We start from the raw sequence: 13,550 nt of genomic DNA, 5'->3' as shown, positions 1-13,550 counted from the left end.
ATAACTCAGTCAGCATTTCTCTGGGTTGCTCCTAAAAATAGGACTCCAAAAACATGTTATTTTCATCCGTATGCTTTATTTTGATTAAAAATTCAGGAGTAAGTGCAAACAGAAAGACAGTGAATTACTTTTAGTGTCACAGCACCTCCATCTTCATGTGGTTTTGTGCTACTGGTGTACCACAGTGCCTCCAGCACAGCTCCTTTCCTGCCTAAAGCTTATGGGAAACAGATTGTCTTATTTTAGTTTTGTTAAAACAGAAAATTGAACGCTCTTTCCAACTCTCCAGGGGCGTGTACAGAGTAGTTGTGTAGCAACCTGGGAGCAGAATTGGGAGGATGCATCTCCACACTCCATCGCCTGCGTTCACCCGACACTTCCTCAGCTCACCTCTTCCTTTTCCAACCAGGTACGCAGCACAATTGAGAACAGCTTTGTGGGCTGGGAGCTTGAAGAAGTCATCATACTGGACATGTCTGTGGACGACGGAGACTCCAAGATCCAGAATCAGATGAAGAAGCTGCAGAGTCCAGTCATCCTGCTCTACTGCACCAAGGAGGAAGCGACCACCATTTTTGAAGTGGCCCACTCCGTAGGCCTGACAGGTTATGGCTACACCTGGATCGTACCTTCGCTGGTGGCTGGTGATGCAGACCACGTTCCATCTGTCTTCCCTATAGGTATGCAAAGAACTATTAATTCATATCAGTGCCATTCAATTAGACTCTAGGAATGCAACATATGCAGCAGAATGCAGTCAGGAGTCATTTTTTATGTTGCAACCAGCAACTTTTAACACTGCTGTGAAGGTAGTGCTATATAGAGAGTTAATTGTGAGGTCCTTTTTAAGTTTCCTGTCCCTAGTGTAGAAATCCATCCCCACAGCAAGATTCTGCCACCACCTTAGTGGGGGTGGTATGTTCAGGGTGATGTGCAGAGTTAGATTTCCACCAAGTTTGATGTTTCATATTTGGTCACATCTGACTTTCTTCCTCTACATGATTTGTCGGTAACTGTAAGTAGGCCTCGTTATGGCTTTCAGAGAATTGCTTTTTAGTTGGCACTTCCATAAAAGCCAAACATGTGTAATAATAATTGACTTATCGATATATTGTCATTGCCTGAGATGTGCATCTTTGCAGCTCCTCCAGAGTTACCATGGCTGTTTTTACTATTTCTCTGATTATATCTCTCTGATCAGTTTATATTGACAGACATGGTTGGGTAGGTTAACATTTTTCTGTTTTTAGATAGTGGAATAAATTGATCTTCTTAACAAACCTCCGAAAGCTTCACAGATGAATTTATTGTGGGACTGGATTGAACGCAGGGGGACTCCGTTTAACTCTTAAGGAAGTTGGTTATACCGAATCTTCTTTAAGAGTATCAGATTGACTGAATGTTAACCACAATTTGTTTTATTTATTTTGTAAAAAAAATAATGAAAAACATGACAAACACAATCATGTTGGTGTTTGTCTGTCACATAAAATCCCAATGCAGTATATAAAGTCTGGGGTCGTACCGTGACCAAATGTTAAAAAGTTAAAGCGGCTAAACATACTTTGCTAAGACAATGCATTTGCTTCCAAGATTAGCTATAATAACAGAAGTATGTGTCCCAAAAATCAGTATAAAAATAAAGTTAGGTGACAGATGGGCTGTTTTGCATGTGCAAATGTTCTCCACGAGTATTTGCACTACACTGGTAGTCACTGTGGGGCATAGATGGGTTTTGAGTTTAATTAATCTAAAGTTATTTTGTTTGGGAAATGTTTTAGACTTTATATTTTTACATGTGTTATTTTTAATAAAAATTAAATGTCTGTTGGTCCTAAGTTTAACCAGCAGCTTTTGCAGCAGTCCATCTGTATCTGAACCCCCCACATTAATTATTTCTCCTAAACGTCAGCCCCTGTCACAGTGGCTCTATAGTGAACATCTCTTCTCTCGCCACAAAGAGCTTATCTGAATTTCTTTTTTTTTAATTATCATTTGTTTCAGAAGGAAAATAAAGAACAGTTAGGGTTGTTGTTAAATTGCTTTGACACTCTGAAATGTGACCAAAAAAAAATAATGCAGATTTGCCATTTTCTGATGCATTTACATTACAGGTTATAAAAAAGAAGACATAATCCAAACCAGCGGTGGGAGAAAAAAAAAATGACCTGAAAAATTGTTTGGGTGTAAGAAATGGATGTCGACATTTGATAGCAAGCAGTTTCTCATGCTTGAAAAGCCAAGAGCAACAAAGTGAGCGTTTGGAAAGGGGGGGTTCACAGTCTAGACTGATGTTCCAATTCAGCTATCTCTTTCTATTTTTAACCAATAGTCTTTTTTTAAGTGTACTATACTTGATTGAGAGTGATCTCTTCGATATTGTGCTAAGAATTTGATTTATATTTTCACTATTAGTTTTGCTTCTCTAGCAAAATGCGTAGTTTTTTTTTTTTTTTTTTCATGGAAGCCTTCACCCTCCGGGAATTTTTAACAGCTCTCTGCCTGCTATTTTCTGCATCCTGTCTCCTCACTGTTCTGTCTCTTCCCCCTCACTTTCTCTTTTGTTTCCTTTTTCTTCAATCTTGCCTTTTTCTCACCTCATCTCTCGTGCTTTTTCTCTCTCTTAGGGCTCATCTCTGTCTCATATGACGAATGGGACTACAACATCGAGGCCAGAGTACGTGACGCAGTGGCTGTCATCGCCACGGCAACCTCAACCATGATGTTGGACCGAGGGAAACAGACCCTGCAGAAGTCCAGCTGCCTCGGGACGCCTGACAAAAAGGGCTCCAGCATCGGCCACTCCAAGGAAATCTTGAAGTGAGTCAGTGCTGGGGGGGAAATGGAGGATGTGCATAAACAAACATGGCCTTCCTCCTAATGACCCGTTCTACTAGCTTCATCTACCAGGATCCCTTTATTTCCCCTTTTACAAACCAAATATAATTACACTTTGCATGTCTAAGTGGGAGTTTCCCAAAATTGTCTTTAGAGCCACTGAATTTTGTCACTAAAGAACAATACTTAATAATCAGTAATCATTACCTTTTTCTGGTAAACAAAGTTGAGGTTGTTTGAGCAGAAAGTTGATAATTTGGACTTGTAAACAAGAAAGCAAGTCTTATTAACAGTGTCAAGTCTGTTAATAAGACTTGAGACTTTACCTGGCGTTCAGGTAAAGTCTCAAGTCTTCGGGGCACAAGTAGAATTTGAGTTTTCATTTTTGCAACGTAAATGTGACTCGAGTTGGAGTCTCAAAAGTGAGTCTCGTTTTGTGTATAACAAAATAATATAACAACATATTATAACCAGATTTTTAAAAAAATGTGTTGAATATTCTTATCAAAAATAGATAGTTCTTTTAAAAATAAAACCTGAATTCAATATTATCCAACCCAAAATCCAGTAGGGATGTATCACTTCTATCTGCCAATCCACTACTGATCAAAATCATGAGTGCAGGAAAGAACTTGCAAGCATTTGCATTTGGTGCTGCAGGATATTTACTAGCAGGTTGTAAGTAAATAAGGAGGCCAAACAAATGAAGGAGGTAATCAATTGAAAACAGTTTGAAACGGAAACTCTGTTAAACTTTTTTAATATCCATTAGCCTCAAAAATTCTGAATCTGCACATAAATTTGGCTTTCACGTGACTTTCTGTCCAGCATTCACATAATCAAGACACCTTAAAGAAGCAAAAATATCCAGATTTAAAACATTTAAAGTCTTAGTCCCAAAAGGATTAAATGGCAAAGGCAAAAAGACCTTTTGTGTCTTTGAGTATTTCAGGGCTGTTGAGATGCGCAAGGTTGGATGAAGGAAAACAATAATTTCATATTTCAAGATCCTGACAGGATGGGGACAAAACAATCAAGTGCTGGACTAAAAATAAATCCACCTGTGCTGAGGCAGAGGATCATAGGGGCTGCTAATGAAGACACAAGAAGATCCTTGACCTGAATTAAGATCCTTCCAAATACTTATTGCTTACTGCTAGACTGATTGGAATCACTAAGTCACATCAAAGAATTCATCACGGACAATAATTGTACAATTTTGACTTTATGAAAGCACTGACCTCCAAGTTGTTTTGTTCAGACGTTTTGATATTTATTGGTTTGTTCAGCAATGTTAGGCGGGTCTTTGGTTGTTTTTCTTGGTTATGTGCAGGCGTTGGTGGGAAAGAAAGTACCGAAACTTTACCAGACGTGGAGCATGACTCAGTTCACCCTTATGTTTTTGATGCAGATGTGGATCAGGAATTACATCAATTCAGACTTGTTGGATGTATGCACTCCCACAAACGGCTCTGACTTATTTCTATATTGGTGTTGATCGTTTTGGCTCCCTGGCTGCAGATCATTGCTTTCAGTTTCAAGTTGGAATTTATTTCCACAGCCAGTAAAAATCTAAAACCTAAAGCAAACACAGATGTTAGTTTATAATGTGATCTCCTCTTATCTTTATCCTAACCCACAGGGATCTTTAAATGAAAACATCCTTCTCTTCCTGTTCCTCTGAACCTCCTTGTTGTGCTTTTTGGCACATTACGTTGCAAGAAAGGGGATTCGTATTCAATAATTAATCCTCATTTAACTTCATAGGGCATGCTTTTACTGTTCAAATTGATCAGAGATTTCACAGCTAATTGACTGCCCGAGGACAACCAGATTAATGAAAAAAGAGGCAAAGAACAACTCAGAGAATGTGTAAATACTCTCTTAGACTCACATGCTGGATTTGGTGCTTTAAACAACACCGACTCAAAAATGTGTTCACTTTGGCTCGTTTTTCTCTGATGCCACTAAACAAAATTTAGATACTGGGGAGAACAGCAGGCAGGTCATAAATATTGTTGGGTAGAAGATAAAAAAACTATCTTAGGTGAGAGAACAATACAGCTTGGGTCTGATTTTAACCAATCACGTTGCACGTAATGTAATGTGTCAGCTCAGTTGTGAAGGAAGCTACTCTATGAAGCTTACTGAAAATTGCCACATGAGATAGTTGTTAATGAGAGCAGCAGCAATAAAATGTCTTAAACATTCCTCTTGCTCCGAGTTTAATTGCTCAATATTTGGAAGCGTGAGCAACGCAGACTGAACGCCTTCGTTCTCTTCGTTCTCTGCCGTTGTCAAACTACAGGCAGACTACAATTCTAAAATGAACAACTTTTCCTAACACAACTTCTCCTTTTGTTGGCTGATTGAAAAGTACAAAATTCTGCTGGAGAATTTCACCAGGAGAAATCCTAGACGGAGCACTGAAGAGAAATGAGAATCGAGTGAAGCTGGCAACGGCCAGGCTGCTGTGTGTTGGTCTACTTTGAAAATCTCAACAAAATACATGAAAGTTTATGGCAACAGGTCAAAATATGGAATATTAATGGGGTATGAATATTCTGCAAGGCCCCCTGCAGGGTATGTCTTCGTGCTTAACAGAAGAAAATGTCAAGAACTGCTGGATACAAATCTTTGTTACAAAACTAATGTTTTAGTCCACATCAGTTATCATCTTATGATTTTCATTTTGTTTCCCCCCAATTTTTTTGTTGTTTCCCTGTCAGGTTCGGTTTGAGGAATGGAAGCAGATAGGGAAATTATGCAACCTCCTCTGCCACAGCAGCGGTAATATACAAGTGAAGGTTGATGTATTACTGCAACTTTTGCCCTCGTTTCTGCACGTAATATCAGGAGCACTTATGTATGCCATTTAGGATTCAGCCACCAACAGCACTGAGACAACAATGGGACCACAGCTATGAATATTTCAGTCCCCGAGGGACACTTTCAGACACAGGGTTGGCTCTCAATCATCCTTCAGGCACACACCTGGGATGCAGCGCGCTGTTTGTGTGTCTGTGTTGACGTGAGAACAGTGTGTGTGTGTGTGTGTGTGTGTGTGTTCTCTAACTAGCCATTCCATTTTCCTCCTCTCTGCTGAGTGAAGGTAGAGAATGTGAATCGGTGGATCTTGATGCCGACTTTAGGGGATAGCAAGGCTCTTACAAACACACACACGCACACACACAAGACACCTGTGCTGCACACACACTTAATTTCACCCCTTCCCTCCCCTGGACCCCCGCCTCCAGAGACAAAAGCAATAATAAGGCCATATGTCTCTGCAAGGTCCTGTATGGCTACAGGCCACCATGGGCTGCACGCTGCATTAGCGAGACATCCTGTCAGCGCTGACGGACAGAGAGGGAGGACCCAAGTGAGTCAGAGTTTCCAATTTGTTTAGAGGCTGTTGACCTTATGGGGCACTTACACTCATAAAAATATGCATAAATAAGTATATACTCAACAGAAATTACAACAAAAATAAGCAATGGGCAAACGGGTCTCTAGAGGCCATCCATCGTTTCCTGTCAGACAGAACAGGAATAAGGAGATAACGGGAATATGTAGTCCGAGTTGTGTTAGCTGGAGTTGTATTTTAGGCAAATATGAATCCAATTGTTCTGTTTGTTAGAGAACGTTAAGAAACAAACATCACGGAAACCAGAGAACGCAGCAGAAAGGTCAGACACAAAGCTGTGGACAAGTTCAAAGCAAGGTTTGTTTTTTACGTTTTTAACTTCTCACAGAGCAAAATTCGGTTTCTGTTCAGATCGCCCTGAACTCGTGGCGTTGGCAGCATCATGGATTTTCTTTTAACGGATACAGGAAAAACTACAAGCCTTCCGTAGAGTCCTGATTGATCTGTTGTAATCTCAATCTGGACCGCAACTCTGAAATAGTTTCAGGTAACAGCATAATCTGAAAAGCTAAAAAGTGAGAAAGACAAAAACAAACCAAGTAGAGAAGTCGATACCAAAATAATAATAATGAAAAAAAAAAAAAACACATGAAAAATATTTAAAATTATACCACCTAAACATGATTCATCTACTAGGATGAGATAGCTTGGATTAAAGTGTTCTTGTGTTACAATGGCCCAGTCAAAGTCTATGCATAGATCTTTTTAAGAATCTGTGGTGAAACTTGTAAATTAAGAATGGGTAAAAAGTGTAGAGGCACACTTCAGACGATTTGAATTTGGAGACTAAAAAGGAAGGTGGTTCAACAAATTCATGAATGAAACGAGGCTACGTATAGATGTACGGCACGTTGTTTTGAAAACCATGTATTATCGTCTTTCCATTTCACAGTTATGAGATAGACGAACACTACATTGTGTTCGTCTATCTCATAAAATTCTTATAAAATAGTCAAAATGTAAATAAATCTGGAAGAACTGAGGGAGCGTGAATGCTCCTGCAATCTGCTGTTTTTCATTGTACTTACACATCTGCGTATTTGGCAGCTGATTTTAAAGCCAGTTTTAAAATAAAACCTAGTTAATCACATAATCTTTGTGTTTCCTTTGCAGACGCTGCACAAGTGTTTTTCCCCCCATCTAATTTTAAAGTAGTGTTTTCCTGCAGCAGGAAGGAAACATTATTGCATTTCTTAATGGCACAATGAAAGTGTCTGTCTTATAAATTTGCTTCTTATTACAAGGCACACAAGCCATCCCAGTGTGCTTCTGGGTATCAAGAGCTCCCATATCTCCTCCAAGAATCTCTTTTGGAAGTGTATTTAGTGAGGCTATCAATAGAAGCACTGCTATTCCCGAAGTGGTTTTCTATTTTCCTCTAGTTGTATTAGATTTTTTTTTTTTTCATTTACCAGTCGGATTTTTTTACCCCAATATTTAGTAGGACAGTCATATGGCTGTCCGAGTTCACAGAAAATGTGTTTTAATCACATGGAGCACATGAAGTCATTTGTTTTATTTAATGCTTTAAATAGAGAGTAATTTGTGTTTCTCTGAGGATAAATTTTAACATGAAGCATGTTTCTCTCCTTTTGCAGTGTAATTGCTGTGGAGGATTTACTCTTAAATGTCATAGATACACAACAGGATCTCTCATTAAGGAATAAGAATTAACGTTTTACATGTACAGCACTGTTTCACCCTGCTACTGCTTTTCTATGCCCATATGTGGGATTGATAAAAAAAAATAAAGTATATATGTGCAGATATTTATTTCTCGATTTTACCTTCATTTAACCAGGAAAGTCCAACTGAGACTCAAAACCATATGTTTAGTGGAATCATGTGCTCCAAACTTGAACTTTATGATATTTTATTATGAAGAAAAGAAAGGACAATTGTCATTTTCCTTTCTTTTATTATTTGAATAAATGTGTTATTTGAATAAATGTGTCAGATTAAAGTTACAGAATATGGGATGATAAAAAAAGCAACATGTTTTTCATTAGAGATAATAAAAATGGATGACGTGCCTACTGACTAAATGGAGAACGTCTGCCTCTTTAGCATGATGCTGCCACCACCATGTTTCACAGTGGGGATGTTTCAGTAGAAAATGAAACGTGTTTCTACACACGTTTGCTGATGCTGTTTGCTCACTAAAGTTAATCAACTAATCTCTGCTGCTTTCACAGTGACATTAAGTTAAGCTGGACCAGCTATGGGACTCCGCAAGACAAGTAGATTCATCTCATTTTATTCAAGGGCATCAGAGTAAAGGGGTTTAAACGTAAACGCACACCAGTTTTCAAAGTTTTGTTTGCTAAAAGCTTGAGAACCATTTATTCTGCATACTTCCCGATGATGCATCATTTTCTGTTGGTCTGTCACATTTTGATTAAGATAAAACACGCTGAAGTTTTTCTGTGTGCTGTGGCAAAACGTGGAAAGGTGTGAATTCATTTGCTCGGCACTGGACGTCCTGGTAATTCATCTTTCAGATCAAAGACATACCCGATACACCTTTTACTCAGTTTAACAAACACAGAATGCAATCAGTCACAAGGCAAAGGAATTCATCCAGAATTAGAGAGACTGTTTTCTTAATTCCTCCTGCCTAATTAACCTGAGTTACCCCACTTACCATCCCCAGGGACACAATCTGGAACCACTTAGGTTAACAGCAGCTTTCTGCTAAACCGAGACGGTTGTTTGAGCTGCTGGATAACATTAATGCGATAAATACCCTTTTGAACCTTTTTGACATTTCCCCTCAAAGTGAATGTTAATGTCAGAGTTGAGACCAGATAATAAGAGCTGTCGTTGCTTGAAGCTCAGTCCGACACTGTGATGGAAGTGTAATTATACCTCACCGCTTTGATTCAGCAAGATATAGACAACTTTGAAATGGAGTTAGTATGCAGTCAAGGAGCTACTGCAGGTAACTGGGATGGATATATTTAGGAGTTTAAATCAGATATATATTTTTTTCTTTAAAAAAAATTCAAAGTGAAGCCCTGATCTCCTTGTAGCCTGTGGCTTGATAAAAATAGACAGAGATTACTCTCCTCCTCTCCAGTCTTGATCCCATCAGGGCTTTCAGGGCCCTGGCTCAAGGTTTTAGCATCTCAGTTTAAAAAGTGTCTAATATTTTATTAGCATTTCCCTTTCGTATATCGCCTCTTCAGTCCAGTGAGGGCTAATTAAATGTATTGATTAGGCAAGAGAGCGGATCATATTTCCTACGTCATATCAGCATATCCTCTGTAATCAAATCTTCAACCGTAAGATGTCATAAATCGACAACTCTTGGAGTTTTGTTTAGTGTAATTTTCCTTAGCATATTGTCATATACTATCTGACCTTTTGTCAATATTTTTACTTTATAATCTGTCAAAGCTTTTAGAGAAAATAACACCCTGGAGAATCTCTTTCACTATTGTATATTCACAGCTAAAACATAGTTCTATGGGCGCTGCAAGCATTTTTATGCATATCGCATGCAACGGTATACTTACCAATGTAGGTAGGGAAATAAAAACTGTATCGTTTTTAGTCTTGTCGTTCACCCTTTGAACTACTAGACATTTTGTCACATTACACTCTCTAACATCAGTGTATTTTATTGGTATTGTGTCTCACAGACCTACACAAAGTAGCATTTTGCTGTGGTTTCCTATAAAAAAGCCGTATAAAACAAATAGATGAACAGAATGCGATCAAAACGTTGCTTCGATGACATGGTGAGCAGTTGTTCCACTTCACAATTGTCCTACGTTGTGCTCACATGACATCCAAATAAAGTTCATTGCAGTTTGTGTTGTAACAGGACAAAGTGTGAAGCTGCATGATTTTTATTTTTTTTTTCACTTACTTTGACTATAGGACGACATATAAAAAGTATGGCTTCTCAGTTTGAAAGCAGCCTAAATAAAGCACAAATCAGTTACCTGAGCTTTTTCAGAAGGTCATTGTCCCCGACTCTCATGTTCACATCCAAAATAAGAGCGTGCTCTGATGCAGGCTCGCTCTACTCAGGCTCCACAGGTAGCTGTCTGATGTGTCCCGCTCTACGGGGGTCCTCATGGGCCTAGATCACATGCAGCTCCTGTGGACTCACTTATTAAAGGCTGCAGCTCAAAGAGGCTCAGTGTCTTACATCTTTCCTGTGTGGAGTCCTCGTCATTCTCACTCTGTATGTGTGTGGTGCCAGCGCTGAGCCTCAAGCTACGAATGACTCAATAAATAAGCAATAAAATTATGTTGGAGTTTAGAATGGGAGTGCAACTGCTTTTAAAATTCAGCAGGGTGCCGTGCAGTGGCAGAAGAGATCCTACCAGTCATGATTAAGAGCCTCACATTGCTTTATACCATAAGTGAGCAAGCAAAATATATTATTTCAATATATTTTGAAATACAGTAAATTACAAATATATTAGTTGTTTTTTCTGCACTATAAACACATGCATTGGTCTCCCCACTTTTTTCACAGCTGTACATTTTTATGTACTCATTTTAATTTTTTAATGCTATACGCATATATTATTAGTTTTGCAATAAATGTGGTTAAATGACTAATTTTTTGTATTTCTATTAAATATAATAATCCTAAATTTGTGTTCATTTTCCATCCTATGGAAATCAGCACAGAAGGGTGTCAGTTGTGGTGATTTCACTTTTTATTCTTTAGGTCGGATTTAAAATTTTTATTTTTATTTTTTTATTTTTTTTTTCCGTGTAATATTCTTTAACATGATCTAAATATGGTTGGCTGTAAATATAGAGCGCACTATAAATTAACATAACAGAATCTAAAATTAAAACCAACATAAACGAGGTGTTTCACATAAAATGTAAGGCAAAGGATTTCTTGTGCATAGCTAATTTTAGAGCAAAACTACTTAACTTGTATACAAAAGTAACATGTAAAAATAAACTTTGACTTTTTTGTTTCAACCAGACAATCCACTCAGGCACTCTTGTGAGTCTCCACAAGTGTTTGGTGCTCTCTGTTGGCTTTAGTTAGCCTGAAAAATCTCATCTGTGATCCTTCGATGTGTGAAGATATTAAGCCTGTGATCCCCCGTCTTTCGGTCAGGACACAAAAAAACCAGTCTGTTAGTGTGAACATCTAGTCTTTTCAAAATATGTGATGACTGTGAAAGTCATGCAATGTGTCCCTGGCTTTAGACTCGTTGCAAATTCTCTTACTGTCGATGCATCGGTATTTAAATGCACCGATAGTTTCACATGGTCTGCACTGCATTACGAGCAGATCTCAGGAGTGCACAACCGTCCTCAAACCTCTTGATTTATTGCATAAGAATAGGAATAATGAGAGCAAAACTTGTCAGTACTCGGTAGATATATTGAAAATTTTGAAAACGTAATCATCTATTGAGTTGTTTAATTTAAAAATTACTTCCTAACTCTGTCTGCGTGTGGACAAGTCCTCCAGATCTTGTAGCATATTTGTATAAAGGACACAAATAAGCGTGCCCACCTGTTGTAATTTTTGTGTGTAAATTAAGTACGTTTTGTGAGTAAGACAGTAGCCCAGATGAGTACATCCTCGAAACCCCGGGCTATAAATGTCTGAAATCAATGTAGCTGTTCTCTGTATACAATATATTCCTTTCTGAAGAGGAGCTCTTGTATTTTGATCAAACGCCAACAGTTAACTGAATATTTCACCCACTAAACCTGCTATTTGCTGGTTTTTCTATTCAGTTTGGCCTTTTACAGAGTCTTTCTGCAGCTTCTGTGAAGCAGACATTTTCAAATGAAGCACCTATTTCCTCTCTTAAACACGTCTTTTCATAGGTTGATCTTCTGGAAACTGTGAGTCATACAACCAAAGCCGATAGATACAGTATGCCAGTGTGTGTGTGTGTGTGTGTGTGTACATGTCCACACGCAACGGAGAAGACATAAAGTGTATTTTTACATTACTGCAATGCAGTGACAGAGTTTGTGATCCCGCTCAGCTCCGCTTTGATATATAAGAACCAATTTAAGAAAGGGCACTTCAAAAGCTACGAAAAGAAGAAAGTGTAGCAAAGGAGAATCATGTGCATGCGACTGATGATTCATTATGTCTGCAACTAAGAAATAAAAATCCCATCGCAGCTATGATTAGAAGGGGAGCAGTTGGCAAGCAAGGCGCAGCGTATAGCTGTGATGAAGCCGCATGAGGTTCTATTAGCGGCTCATCCCAGTTGTTTCCACATTTACTCTCTTTCCACTAGAGTCAGAGGGGAGCTCCGACATGTGGAGGATCAAACGGCACATAAATGCTACGTCGGGGGTAGAAGGCTACAAAACGACAAACAGAGCAGCGCCGTGCACTGTACATTCGCAGCTTGTATCGGCCTTTGTAAAGGCACAGGTCAATGCATGGCCAAATGAGCCGTATTGATGTGCGATTGGGGGGAGGTGCTCGTGGGTTAGATGTTCAGATTGATCTGAGAGTGGAAGAGCAAGTGGAAGTTGGTAAACGCTCAGGTTTGGAATTGAGAAGAAAAAAAAACTCCCTTTGCTCTCTCTTTCTCTTTCTGTCTCCCTTTCTTGGATGAGATTACTGTTCCCATAGCAACACAGCTGATTGCATAAAAATTGCTGTGGTTGTGGGTGCCATGGCAACACGTTAAATGACATTATACGGCGTTTAGGACCTCCTCGTGTCCCCATGTTGAGGTTTTTGGTCCCCCACCCGCACATGCGTGCCGTTTCACTGTCCACGCTCGCAGCTGCAGCCGCAACAGGTTGGACCTCCGGATCCTCCACCCACACCCGCCCTGATCTTCTCTGTCGCCTATTCAAAACTGAGATTATTCCTAGGAGGCTAATCCCATGTTACACACGCATTACAGCTCTTGGAATGTTGCTAGCCAGCCTGCATGCAGCAGTAGGCATTTCATGGAGGCTTGGGTCGTATTATTGACTCGCTCGGAGCATTTAGTCTGCTCGTGTGCGTGTGTGCGTGTGTGTGTGTGAGTGTGTGTGGGTGTGGGTGTGGGTGTGTGTGCGTGTGTGCGCGCGCGCGCGTGTGTATGTTAATGAGGGCGAATTGCTCTATAAATAAAATCAAAGACACAATTGATAGAGGCGCTGACTGTTTTAGTGGGATGTACTTGTGATAAAATCTTGGGCAGATTTCAGCCTCATCTGTTCTCTGGATTTAGCCGTGAATAGACTGATTGTCTTTTGTGGACATGATGATGACGATGATGATGGGGGAAATGTAAAGGTCTATACACACACACACACACACACACACACTGCT

General features: G+C 39.3%; 1 protein-coding gene across 7 annotated transcripts in view; it reads left to right on the top strand.

Annotated features, from left to right (window-relative positions):
* The window catches only part of grin2bb (glutamate receptor, ionotropic, N-methyl D-aspartate 2B, genome duplicate b), a 122,151-nt gene that overhangs the window by 76,776 nt on the left and 31,825 nt on the right, over positions 1-13,550 (top strand). For all 7 annotated transcript variants that reach the window (XM_016671293.1, XM_016671292.1, XM_016671291.1 and 4 more), the window contains 2 exons: positions 410-680; positions 2,628-2,820. In XM_016671293.1, the coding sequence (XP_016526779.1) occupies positions 410-680; positions 2,628-2,820 (464 nt within the window). The remainder of the gene's footprint in view (positions 1-409; positions 681-2,627; positions 2,821-13,550) is intronic.

This window comes from Poecilia formosa, unplaced genomic scaffold, assembly GCF_000485575.1.
Source record: "Poecilia formosa unplaced genomic scaffold, Poecilia_formosa-5.1.2 Scaffold43, whole genome shotgun sequence".
Taxonomy (NCBI): Eukaryota; Metazoa; Chordata; class Actinopteri; order Cyprinodontiformes; family Poeciliidae; genus Poecilia; species Poecilia formosa.
Note: the sequence above shows the minus strand (reverse complement) of the source record. Positions and strands in the feature narration are given on the sequence as shown.